This window comes from Nuphar pumila, chromosome 1 (genome assembly GCF_984573655.1).
Source record: "Nuphar pumila chromosome 1, dmNupPumi1.hap1.1, whole genome shotgun sequence".
Taxonomy (NCBI): Eukaryota; Viridiplantae; Streptophyta; class Magnoliopsida; order Nymphaeales; family Nymphaeaceae; genus Nuphar; species Nuphar pumila.
In genome coordinates this window covers 32,096,588-32,110,098 of record NC_143249.1, presented here as the reverse complement: position 1 = coordinate 32,110,098, position 13,511 = coordinate 32,096,588, and the positions used below count along the sequence as shown (strand labels likewise).

General features: G+C 39.1%; 1 protein-coding gene across 2 annotated transcripts; it reads left to right on the top strand.

The window, feature by feature from the left end:
- Positions 1-2,165: 2,165 nt before the first annotated feature.
- On the top strand, positions 2,166-7,655 carry LOC149848591 (uncharacterized). Of its 2 annotated transcripts, XM_089996328.1 has the most exons (5): positions 2,166-2,566; positions 3,228-4,698; positions 5,299-6,802; positions 7,245-7,289; positions 7,367-7,655. In XM_089996328.1, exons 1-3 carry the CDS (start codon positions 2,188-2,190, stop codon positions 6,662-6,664), a joined length of 3,216 nt encoding a protein of 1,071 aa, XP_089852454.1. In that variant the 5' UTR covers positions 2,166-2,187; the 3' UTR covers positions 6,665-6,802; positions 7,245-7,289; positions 7,367-7,655. The 2 variants fall into 2 exon arrangements, with proteins under 2 accessions (XP_089852454.1, XP_089852447.1); XM_089996321.1 differs by having other exon boundaries at positions 5,299-7,289.
- Positions 7,656-13,511: the final 5,856 nt, after the last annotated feature.

Below are 13,511 nucleotides of genomic sequence, written 5' to 3'. Positions count from 1 at the left end.
ATGGTTCTACCACTTTGCTATATATATAATGTTTGTTAAAGGTTTTAGTGAAAAATGTAATATTTTTTATTTTTTCAGGTTTTTTGCACATCTAACCCTCCAGATGTGAAATACATATCAAGTTTTGTTGAAACAGACCTTTGGATCATGTTTTTTCTGACATATATATTAGATTTTATGAGGGTTGGCATACAATGTATCAAATTTTCAAACCACAAAAAAACATGTTTTTATGTCCAAAAACTCTCTCTCTCTAGTTAGAGAAATATGAGAACTAGAAATATGAGCATTTGCAACGCTCTTTCTACAAATCCAACCATGTACATGTGTTGGGCATGGTTATTTGCTAGGAATCAATTCTTGGATCTTGTATTTTTTAGGAAAAAAATAAGAATTCTGATTGCTTGAATATTTATGAAGATTATGAGTTGTTGATTTTAAGACTTAAAAAATCTTGTTTATGCATCATAATTAGATGAGATAAGAGGTGAAAATTATACAACCAAACATGTATATCACATCTGCATAGTTAGATTTAAGAAAAAATAAATAAAGCATCCATGCAAATCGTGGTTGGCATGGTAGTTCTCATATTTTCAAAGAAAAAGCTAACTGCCGTGGCAAACTGCTATAGCCAATCACATGACAGCATTGTATGGGCCCACAGCTACAGAGTGCAAGCCTCCCACATGAAATGCTGTCACTTGATTGGCTGCGTCTAATAGTCATGGCACTTAGCCACTCTATGGATCCCTGCTCAAAAGTTTCTCCTCATAAAAAATTTTTATTACTTACTAGCACAGTAACAAATATCGCGAGATTTATGAAAATCTTGCGATAATATCGCAAGAAATTGCTTGAAAGTTTAAAATGGCAATTTCTCCCAAGATTTTCAAAATATCACGAGATCTATGAAAAAACAAAAATATCGTGATTTAAACGTGATATTTATGTTTTAAAGGGCTATTTATCTCGAAAAAATTATGTATTTTTATTTTTAAATAATTTTTATTGATATTTTCTTATAAATTTTTTTATTTTTTAATTAATTTTTTTATTTTCGAGATTTTGCCAAAAAATGCAAGATTTATGATTTTTTTTAAATTTTTTGCAAGTTTTTGAAAAATGAGAAATTGCCGATAAAAACGTTTCACTATGCTTACTAGTAGGGTGTCAATTGGTTCGAACCCAAGTCGAACTAGACTCAAACCAGATTTGAGATGATAGTACTAGATTTGAACTCAGGTTTAATCAGATCCATCATAAAAAAAAAACATACCCGGATTCTATAAGAACTACATAAACCAGACCTGAACCATGCTGAATAAAAAAATATTTTTTTTATCATTTTTACTTTGAAAAATTGGGGATCTTAATGGAAACTCGGGTCAAGCCTGGGTCTGGTATAAAATTTCACAAACCATACCTGGCTCCATGTATTAATCGGGACCCTTCGGGTCCAACCTGGATTCTAATCAGGTCTTCTTATTTATCACCAAACCCTGACCCTATAGGGTTTGGTATGGGTCGGGTCCGGGTCAAATCCATCTCGTTGACACTCCAACTTACTAGTCATGTTTAGATTCGAATGCAAGAAGAAAAAACTAAAAAAAGGCTGCCATTGAATCGGATTCAGATGCTGGCCGGTTTTGGATTTGAATGTAAAACCCTCCTTTCAGAAGTAATCAGATTCAGGTGTTGTTCGATCTTGGATTTGGATATAAAACCCTAAACCAAAGTGTACTCTCGTTACCAGACCAGATTGTGTCAGTTTGGAGCCCAATCGGATATCCATCTCAATTTCAAACAGCTGAAATCCGTAACCTTTAGTTACGTAAATGGGTTGGGTTCGGGTCAGATATATGCAATACCAAGTCCGATCTGATGAGATCTGACCTAATCGGATTCAGATTTGGAATCGGATGGGATTAGTTAAAACCGAACGCGGATCCAACCAACGTAAAATACTAAAATCTGACGTTTAATCGAATTCGATCTCGGATTCGGATGCAAAACTCAATTGCGAATCTGGATCCGATTGACCACTACCACCTCCGTCACGTGCATCAAGACTTGCTCACGTGCTGTAAGGGTAAGGAAAATTTTGAGAGAGGACCCTGCCTTCCCCCTTAAACCCTAGCGAGTTCCAATGGCGGAGAACCAGGAGACCCTGAAAATGAAGAATCCATGATGATGATGAGGGCGACGAACCTCTCTCCTTATTTTTCTTCTTCGCCTTCCTCCCTCTCCGCTCCGGCCCTCCGCCTCTTCCACTCCGGCGCCACCTCTCCCGAAGAGCACGGAAGGCGGAGGGGGCCGTGGCGGAGCGACTGCGTCGACGACGGGCGGGGGGTGAAGGTGTCGGTGTGGTGGGACTTCGAGAACTGCTCCGTGCCCGCCGGCGTGAGCGTCTGCCGCATCACCCACCGCATCACCTCCGCCCTCCGGGCCTCCCGCATCCGTGGCCCCGTCACCATCACCGCCTTCGGAGACACCTCCCAGCTCTCCCGCCCCGTCCAGGAGGCGCTCTCCGCCACCGGCATCGGCCTCACCCACGTCCCCCGCCGTCGGTTCCTCTCTCTCCCCCACTCCCTCTGTCCAGTTTCTCTGAATTTCTGTATTTGATTTCGGGTGATGCTCGGCATTATTGATTTAAGGAACGGGGATAGGTAAATTAAGGAAATGAGGGGATGAATTTTCGTCGAATTCTTGGTTGTTTACTGTGAAATTCTCGTTTTTTCATACATTACACAAGGGATCTTGGTGATTGACAGGAATTCAATTGGAAAACGCTGTTTGGGTTGAATTCAATATGTGGAAAATTTTCTGTGAAATTGGCTAGGAATGTCTGAATTCAGGCTGTAAATTACAGACTACATTCCAAATGCATTAGCAACCCAATATAGGTTGGAGAAGGCATGCTGATGGTCAGAACAGGAAGTTAAGATCCTGGATTCTGAAAAAACAACCGTTTTGAATTGGATATCCAAGTTCTGGATTTCAATGGTGTAGGTATCCCAATTCCGATGGAATTTCAAATCAGTGCGTCAAAATAATCTTAATATGAGGATTAATTCCCTTATATCATGTATGTGCAACAACGATAATTGATGAATCATAGGTACATAGAGCCACGTAAGCACTGTCTTTGATTGCACTTGAATTTGGAGATTAGATTTCAGATTATGATTTCTAAGACAAATGGGAACTTGTAATTCTGAATGCAGGCGGAAAGAATAGTGCTGACAAATATCTCCTGGTTGATCTTGTTTACTGGGTTTCACAAAATCCACCTCCAGCACATCTTTTCTTAATATCTGGAGATGGCGATTTCTCAAATGTTCTGCATCGGTTAAGGATGAGCAACTACAATATATTGTTGGCAGGCAAGGAAAGTTCTTCGCCTATGCTGTACAGTGCTGCAAGCATTGTGTGGCCTTGGAATGCACTTGTTAGAGGGCATACGCATGTGGGCAAGCATTTTAACCACCCTCCTGATGGGGTATCATCTTCATGGTATGGCTATTTCAAGGGACCTCTTGAGGACCCTTTCATGGACGTGGATCAGCCTCAAACTAATGATTTTCAAACTGAGGGATCCCCAGAACTGCCTTCGGAAATGAAGGTTCGGCCCACCCCTAAGTCAACAGTAGGAAGGATTTACCGCATAGTGAATTCATCTCCCAATGGAATCAGCATTCAGGAGCTTCACTCAGAATTAATAAGAAAAAATATAGTGAAATATAAAGATTATTTTGGGCATCAAAAGTTCTCTCACTTTCTTTTGTCATTGCCAAATTTGAAAATCCGGCGCTTGAGTGATGGGAGGCTAGTTCTTTATGGCCTTCATCCTAAGCCTGCTGAACTAGTCAACACAAGTTCCAAGTCCTCATCAGAGGAGGCAAGTGACAGAGATGGAGATGAATCAAACAATATTGCTTCTCAAGAATCAAAAGGTGTTTCTCCATCATCCGATTCCGTCACAGAAGCTAACAAGCTGGTGCAAGATATTTCTCATGGAGATGAATCAAACAATATTGCTCCTCAAGAATCAAAAGGCATTTCTCCATCATCCATTTCAGTTGCAGAAGCTAAGAAGCTGGTGCAAGATATTTCTCCATCATCGGTTATGGGGGCAGAAGCTAAGGAACCAGTACAAACTGACCCCTCTGGTAGCTGTTCCCCACCTATGCATGTACAAGAATCTAAAGAGAGTCTCCTTCAAAGAGTAAGTTGGATTTTCTTCGGAAAGGAAAATGATGCTTCTGGTGACAAAAGTGATAGAGAAATAAGTGATTCTTCTAGTAGGAATTCAAAGAACCAACCAATTTCTCATCCTTCTGGTTTCACAAATTTGACTTCAAGCTCCCTTGATTCCAGTAGATCTGATTTGATGGAAAAAGGTGCTGAAACAACTGTTGATAGCTCCAGTCCAGCATCAAGGTTCCTAAAGCTGATTTTCGGTAGTGGGAGGTTCTGCATGTCTAATGAAAAGAAATATAACCATTCTCCTGAAGTCACTGATGAAACCATGAAAAACCGGGATGCAGAAACATATGAAGGGATCACCAATATGCAATGGAGAAAACATCCATCTGCAAATCACGATCTCTTTTACAGCCTCAGCTTTTGGGATGATATGAAATCTTTTCTTTGCAGTCCAGAAGGTGTTTTTCTTGTCTCTAAAGCAAAGTGCAGGTATTTTTTACTTCTGGCTTGGCAATTATGTGCATTTGCTAATTGAAACAATCTTTTGTTGTATTACGTTTTTGGGGAAAGCTTGCAAGCATGCTTTATACGTAGATTATTTGTCTTCTATTTGCTTATTTGCACGTTCATTCTCACTATGTGAGGTGCAGAAGATGGATAAATAGCTTAACTTTTTCTACTATATACTTGATGTAAAATTTAACCAGTTTTGACAACTCTCTGCTCTTTAGGACCTCTCAAAGAAACTCTGTACACTTCACTTTAGGTCATTTCTTGGTATTCACATGATAGATAATCTACTGGATTGGTGTTTATTGCCTGGATTCCGCCTGATATTTTTCAGTATTGTTCTCGGTTCACTATACTTATTAATTTCTGAGTGATGACTGCTTATGACTAGCCTGTTCTGTTTGTTCCTTTGATTGGTTTTACTGAAGCTTCTTATATTGTTTTCTGGAAAGGCTATTATGCAAAAAGGTTGATTGCAGTTAGATCTTGTTATGTTTAAGTAAAATTTCTCCAAGTTCATTGAATCCTGTGGTTATCACTTTATCTGAGATGCACTTTTCTTCCTTGACATTTTTCCAGAGAAGATATGGTTAAAAAATTGCAGAAGGAAGGTCCTTTGATTCTTTTCACTCTTAAGGAAGATAATCTGCATTGTCTGTTAGATATTTTAATTTCAGACAAGAAATGGGTGGAGGAATCTGTCTCTCAGACATTTCCTTTCAAACTTACACTTCCTACCAAGAATAGCAGCCCATCTTCATTTGATAATCGTGCTTCAAAAGGGTTAAGTTTGATCTTTTCTAATGGTATGCCCTTGTCTGAAGCAACCAGTCCAGGAGCACATGAGAACCCCAAATTCATGAACAGTGGAAGTCATTCTGCAAAGCAACCAAAGGATCTTGCAGAGCTGAGAGCTTGGCTGCAAAGCATTCATGATAACTATGGATACATTGAGATAGCTGATTTTAAAAGGCATTTTGAGAGCCAATTTAACAGTAAGCTTGATTCTAGCTTTTATGGTTTTGCTACAGCGGAAAACCTACTTGAAGCCTGTTCTGCTTATCTCTCTAGTAGAAAGACTAGGAAAGCATCAGTGATGCCAAGGGAACAGATAATTAATGATTGCCAGGATATGCTGGATGAGTTGCTGAAGCATCATCCAGAAGGGTTTAATCTAGGCCTGTTAAAGGATTCATTTTTTGAAAAGTATGGCTATGTTCTAGATCATCAAACAATGGGCTATCCAAAACTATCTTCATTGATACAAATAATGCGGGGAGTGAAAGTAGATGGTAAATCTGATGGTGCTTTTGTCCTTCCCCAGAGAGAAACTATCAACAAGAGCAATCGTGGAGAAGAGGCAGATGGACCACCTATCAGTGATTATCTGTACTCAAGCTTAGAGAAACATTCATATGAAGCAGTAAATCTAGACAGTGAAGGCAGTGATTCTGCAGTGTCAGATGATGATACCAATGCACTAATGGGTCAAGAATTTGTCTTCGAGGAACTTGGCCCCGTTACTGATACTGGTGATCCTGCTGCACAGGCGCTATCCAACCCATATGAGAAAACTGATCAAGCGCTGGAGAAACTCATTGTCTCCAGTGAGAGTGCTTCCCTTTCAGAGAAGGAGCTAACAGATTCAGAACAGGGATTCTCGGTTGAAAATGATGCAAGAGAACCAAACCCATCTGCAAGCTCTGGCAAGGGGGACTCTTTAATGCAGATTTTGGATAAATGGTTTGAAATTCAGGACCGTGGTAAAAAGAATCACTCACAGGTTCTGGATGGATTGGTTGATTGTTCTCGTGTTAGTAACACGACAGTAGCCTCTAGGAATCATTTTGGAACAGTGAACCGAAAGCAAAGGATGAAGCTTGCCAAGAACTACTCTTTTGTTGTAGATACAGTCACTGATGAAAACTTGAAAAGGAAAAAGTGATGGATGGCACATTGGGAACATTGAAAAAACATCTGATTCGAATTTGAGAAGCTGAAAGCCAATGATATATGTGGATCGAAAGTTCACAAGCATAGTTCTCCCTGTCAGCCATAAGTTTTAACAGATGTTTTTGTCTTGGTGAGCTTTCTCCTTGAACTATTATTCTTGCCATCTTGGTCCCTCTGTATTCAAGTTAGAACAGTGGTGACAGGTGGAGTTTATCTGCTATCATTTCTGTCAATGGCAAGTTGTGCAAGGCAAAAGTGAGGGAATCTGAAAGAGTACGAGAGGTTAATTTCATTGGTGTGGCAGAAATTGGTGATATTTTTAGACGGATGGTGGGTTACACATATTTCATCTCTGCTGTGTTGATGATAATTGCTGAAGATTAATTTTTTGGCATCCTAGAAACGAGGGAGACTGACAACCTGATAATTGGACTTGTAACCATCATAAACTAATGCAAAATTTTGAAACTTGTCCTTGTTAGCGGCTACAAGTCTCTTGCTCAAAAATTATTCTATCCCAGATACCTTTTTTTTGGTGGTTTTAACTAATTTTTACTGTCATCCAAGGATAGGTAACTTGCTTGGAGAATCAGTGTTGAATTCTTGAATAGCTAAATGTACGTATTGCCACCAATATTGTGTACTTAAGATGATTATAGTGTTTATTACCTGATGAAGCTTTATTTTTGTGCAGATGACCAATCTGAGTGCTCCTCTTTCTAATTTGATCGTGTTTCAGTATAAAGAGTGACAGCTGTAGGAGAAATTACTTCTTATTTTCCATATTTTTCCTTGCATATTTCAAGCAATCTTTCGTACATTTGTACATAAGATCACAAAGCGTTGAGAAGAGACTGTGTACAACTTATAATGATTGGTGACAACTTATACGGAAATGAAATTCTCCCATGCAACTAAGCAATGAACAAGTCTGCGGACATCAATGAGAGACCTGTCAAAAGTATTCCGAAACAAAAGAAAAATTTAGGTTGCGTTTGATTAGCCAGAGAGATCTCAGATCCTGGACTTATGGTGCGTGCTTATGTGGTGGGGGCCCTACATCAAGATCCCTGGTTTATCAAACATGGAATCTCATCCCCGGAATTTGAGTACTCACCCTCCTCCATCCGTTTCCAAGTCCTGGATTTCAAATCCAAGGGTTTCCTGAGCAGATTTTGGACTATCAAATGTCTTCTTTGAGTGTTCCAATTGATGTCCGCCTGCAAAGCGCTTATAATTCAGAAAATCTATTATGGCCAGTCTTGGCTCTTTGGACTTTCTTTTTTACAAATGGTTTTGTGCTTGAAAGTTATTTGTTTGATGAGTCTGATACTTTACACACACACACACAGATGCCACAAAAGTTAGTAGCATGATAAAATTTTCATGTTCATACATTATTTCTTTTTTTATCAATTCCACAAAAGTTAATATCATCATGAAATTTTCCTTTTCATACATTATTTTTTTATTATTTCTTCTTTGAAAGCTGAACCACCACCACTATGAGGAGTGCAAGTGTTGATCCTACGTACATCCAAGGTGAACACAGTGAGCATCTCTTACGCGGCCACAATGGTGTCTGAGTGGATTCATCTTTTGCATCTCTTTTTCCTTCTTCCTTTCGCAACCCTTCTTCATGTTTGTCATCTGCAGAGTCTTCATATATTTCCGTCTTTGATGTATCTTGGCTTGCAAGATCTTCAATATTCTCTATTTGTTTTTCTCCCTCTGTTTCAGGCTGACCTTGTTCCTGATTCTGTTCCTTCTCCGAAGTTTCTGCTCCTGAAACATCTTGATGTTCATCTGTTTGAGTTGAGGTTGGTTCTGATAACTCCGGTTTGTGAAGCTTTTGTTCTGCGGATGGCACTTCTGATAATTGTCCATCAGGAAGCCTCTGGCTGTTTTTTGGCATTTGTTCTTGTGGGATCTCTCGTTCCTTAATCTGTTTGGTGGAAATTCTTGGTGTTTTTATTTGAAGATCATGTTGATCTCTGTCATGTTCCTTATCAAGCTTTTTCAATCTTTCTGCATCTGAGGCTGCTTTTCTCTGTTTCTCAGCTGGTGCTGGTGCTGGTGCTTTTCTAGCAGGGATTTCTGCTTTAGTGGTCTCTTTATCATGAGTCTGGCTTGTTTCCGGTGTTGGTGTCCCTCCTCTCGGAAATTCTTTGTCCAGATCCTTTTTCCTTGAACTCATTTCTGGTGTTTTCTGTGGAAGATCTTCCTGTTGATCTTCACATTCCGTGTCAGGATATTTCATTATCATCGCTATCTGATTGTCTTCTCTTTGTTTTTCAATTGGTTCAGGAAGATGGTTAATATTATCTCTTTCTTCAGGTTCTGCTGCTGCTTGTTTTTCTTTCTGTTCTGTTTCCTTTACATTTACATCAGTTTCCTCTCTTTCTGTTTGGAAGCCACCTGCTGAAGGAATGATATCTATTGGAGCATATTCTTCCTGTTCCACAAGCTGTGGCTCCTCTCCATCAGAAAATTCAACCATTTCTCTCTCGATTGTGAAATCTTCCATGGCGCCTGCTCTGTAATCATCGTCTATAGGAAATCTTTCTGGACTTTCCCTTGGCTCTTCGGCTTTTTCCATTTCGATGGCTTGGATGCCTTCATCAGCGACTTCATCATCAACTTCCTGAATCCATATTCCTGAAAATTCTCCAACCTTAATCTTTGGCATGGACACATATAGCATTTCTTCTTCCTCCTCAAACTTGGCTTTGATCCTATCTGGGTCGACATTTTCGGGGACACGGAAGACCTTCTTAAACCTCCTGGGTTCGACATTCATCCTGTACATTCCCCATTTCACTAAGACCATCTCATCAATGTACTTCTCACCGTTAATTGTTATCAGGGTTCCACTGGCATCAATCATTATGTTGACGTTCTCTTTCAAGAAACCTGTTACAGTTTAGTTTAGTTGTCGAGCAAGAATTGGCTCATTTCATTCATGACCGATAGTCACGAGTGGTCAGGTTGTTAACTAACTAGTTGTTTGTCCGTCTTTCTTATAAATGATGAAATAAATACATTTCACTCATACTTTAGAATCTGGGGTCAAATTGAATAGTTAGATATACATATGCTCCAAATAATTTGAGATAGCTGAATAATTGAAACAGAGAAAAAGGAAGAGTTCTCTTGGTTTACCCGAGAGATAGCCAATAAGGATGTACAAGGTGTCTGTCTCTTTGGTTGTGAAGAGAGGGACTGTGTCTTTGTTGAGTTTGATGCTTTTGGAGGCCTCCCTTTTGGTCTTCTTTAGCTTTAATCCCAGCTCCATATCCATTGTGGTTTTGCCTTGAGCGCTTCTAAGTGGTGGTGGGGATGAGCCTTATGGGTTTTTAGTTGGTTAGTTTGGCACCCTTTATTCTTTTCTTCCGTCGGAGGGAAAACTCAGTTTTGAGTTCATGGGTGATACCCAACGGTTTGGGCTTTCTTACTTCTAGCTGACCTAGAAGGAAGGCTATTCCCTAGCATGAAAGTTTTGATGCTTCAAACTTTATTATGTTGCAAGATATCTCTTCATTTTTTATGTTTCTTTTGTCCCGTGCATCTTATGAGGTTTACGTATATCACAAGGCTAGTTCTCATTGAAGCTTGTGTCATTCTCTCTCAAGCATTTTTCATGAATTGCAAGCCGTTGATTTTCACTGTCTTAAATTTTTTTTTACGATGTATTAGATAAGATAAAACTTTCTAACATAGTAAATAAACCATGCTAAACACATTCTTACCGTTAGATCTACCATTTGGTGGCTGGATTCAAATAAACAAGAGTGTGTACCACCTTATGGTATCATGGTACAAAACCACAACATATTTTTCCATATATATATATATATATATATATATATATATATATATATATATATATATATATATATATATAAGAATTAGAAGAATCCCAGATTGTACCGACATTCTGCCACTTGAGAATAGAAATGTTTGAGAGTTTTGATGGAGGGTAATTTAATGAATATTTGTGATAACTTCAGTTCTGGCAGCAGTCCAAGCTCACTTTTCATGGTTTGATGAGTCATGAAATCATTTGCTTGAGCCTTGAGGTTAATTTCCAAGTTTCTTGCTGCAAGGGGATTGCTTTCTGCAGAGATGCATTTAGGAGCTCACCCTGTTGAAGAGGGATGGTGAAAGTTCAACTTTCTCAAATATAGTTTGATTCTTTCTTTATTTTTACAGAACACAGACAAATATGTGAGGCTTGGGAATCACGTCCTCTAACCATTCTTGTTTGGCCAACAATTTCATGTGTTCTGGAAACGAGTCATGGCTGAATGCCCTCCATCTCTGGGTTGCAGTCTGTCAGTTGTGGGGCCGAACAGAAAATGGAGGGCAGATCAGGTGCAGTGGCAACTGAAGTGTGCAATGTGATCTCAAATTATGAGGCACTTTCCATCAGGCCCTCTTCAATTTTGTTTTCACCCTTTATTTCATCATTGTCACAAACCAAATTGGCAGCAAATTGCAGTGCAAAAACAGATCCCATCATCATCTGACATATGATACAATCCATCCTACATTCAATTATACACATCCAACCAATGGCTAGGATTAATCCACATTCTCACCTGGAATAAATTGATCCTAGCCATTCAAATGCATTAGTTGGACAGCTATGATTAACATAGGATCCTTTGTACTATAGGTTAGAGGATAAGATATTTTTTTGCAAAATGATGGTACTGTCCTTGTAAACTGATGTGTTTCTCGAAATACCTAGCAATTTGACAAAAAACCTGCATATCCAAAATTGTGATGCCCAACTTTTTAAAAATATTTCTACCTGATAAGATTCAGGTGATATATGGCTACCTTGTACGAAGTTCACAACTCTTCAATACAAAGGAGATTCAATGAACATCAGCAAATACATTACAACATTTACAAATATGGTTTCAGATTTGCAAATTCTAATGTGTGAATGTCATTCAATTGATAAGATTAACTTTTCATATGTAATGTGGTCACAAATTTACAGATGTAGAGACCTTCACATGTTATTTTCATGCGGATCTCTTAAGCCTCTAAGATGAACATCCACAAATATGTGACGACATCTACAAATATGATTTTAGATTCTCACATTCTGATGTGTGAATGTCATTCAATTGATCATATTATCTCTTCAATTGTATAAGTCTTCAAGATGAACATCCACAAAAATATGACCACATTCACAAATATAGATTTAGGGATGTGTGAATGCCATCCATTTGATAAGAATAACTCCTTAATGTGCGAGATCCGCATGAAAATAACATAAAAATGTCATGACATTCAGCCTTTTGGTGCTTTTGAAGCATCGTTAAACGTCTCAATTCCGCTAGGACCTTTAGCGACGCTCCAAAACAATGCTAAAAGCCCGTGCAAGGATGCACCCATTATTTTGCGAGATTCTTTTTGTATATTAAAGCACTTTTGAGAGTTTTTTTGTGCATTTTTGTGACCATGAGTTGTGAAGGTCTCCAAAATGTGCGAACCTCCTTTAACTAAACACTCTCACATTTGCGAATCTCCTCGAAAAAAAATAGCACATGCAGGGGTATATTCACAAATACAGTACAACATTCGCAACTCATAGTTGCAAAGGTCATACTGTATGTGTGAATGCCCTTCTGCCTATGCCAATTTTATAGAGGTTCACACATTTTGGAGACATTCACAAGTAAGAGTTGTAAAGATCAACTGTATTTGTGAAAGGGTAAAAAAAGTCAAAAATCAAAATTTTGGATATACAAAGGATTTTGTTAAATTGTTAAGTATTTTGAGAAACATGTCATTTTGCAAGGACAATATGATCATTTTTTGTGATATTTACACGAAAAAATTGCCCACAAGATCATATACCTAGATGCATTGACCCTGCTTTTGTACTTAGGTTAACATAGGATCCTCCGTACTATAGGTTCGACGATATGATCTTTTTTTAGTGATATTTGCATGAAGAAACTGCCCCTGGATTAGAGGCCTAGCTGTATTGGCTCTATTGTACTTACGGTTATTGTCTTAATAGTGTAAGACTATTGTATCCCTTGCACTCAAGGAGTCGCCATGCTTCGGTTTGCGCAATGGGAGACACCCATGGGATTTGAACCTAGACTGCCTGCCTAACCTCTTAGAATCCATCCGACTACGCCAAACCCCTTTAGGCAACAACTCTCTCTCATTTGGTGTTTATTTTCTCTAGTGTTGTTTGAAAGCAAGAAAATGGTAGGAAAAGTGAAAGTAGGAAAGAAAAAAGTAAATTTTTTGAATAACGAGAGAAAAAATTTCGAAAGAAAAGTTTTTCTAAAACGTATAATTTTTGATAGAAAAAATTCTTCCAATAGAGGAATCGCTCTCTCTCTCTCTCACTCTCTCTCTCTCGCACGCATGTGGGCGGGTGAAGCGATGCTTGATGGGTTGCCTACCTCTGCTGCTGGTGTGGGCAGTGAGACCAGAATCAGACAAGCCATCGGTGCCTTGTGCCAGAGAGGAGGGTTTGGCAAAGGCAAAATCAAGACCTACAAGGACAATCTAGGACCCTGGGCTATGGGGGGGTATCTTCAGCCAAGAGACCTGACGTCCCCGCTCGAATATTCGATGGGGAGTTGGTGGCAGTGGCCATCAAAGAGTTTGTGCTTAATAAGCAGCTAAGGAACATAGGATGGGTTGTGGGAGAAGGGAGGGCGATTGGGGCAATTATTGGGTATTTTGGAAAAAGGTGAGGAAACACAAAAGAAAAGAGTTTCAGCAATGCATGTCTCTATATCGCAAGGGTGGTGGATCAGATAGGAGACAAAAACAACAAGAACACAACTCTCTCT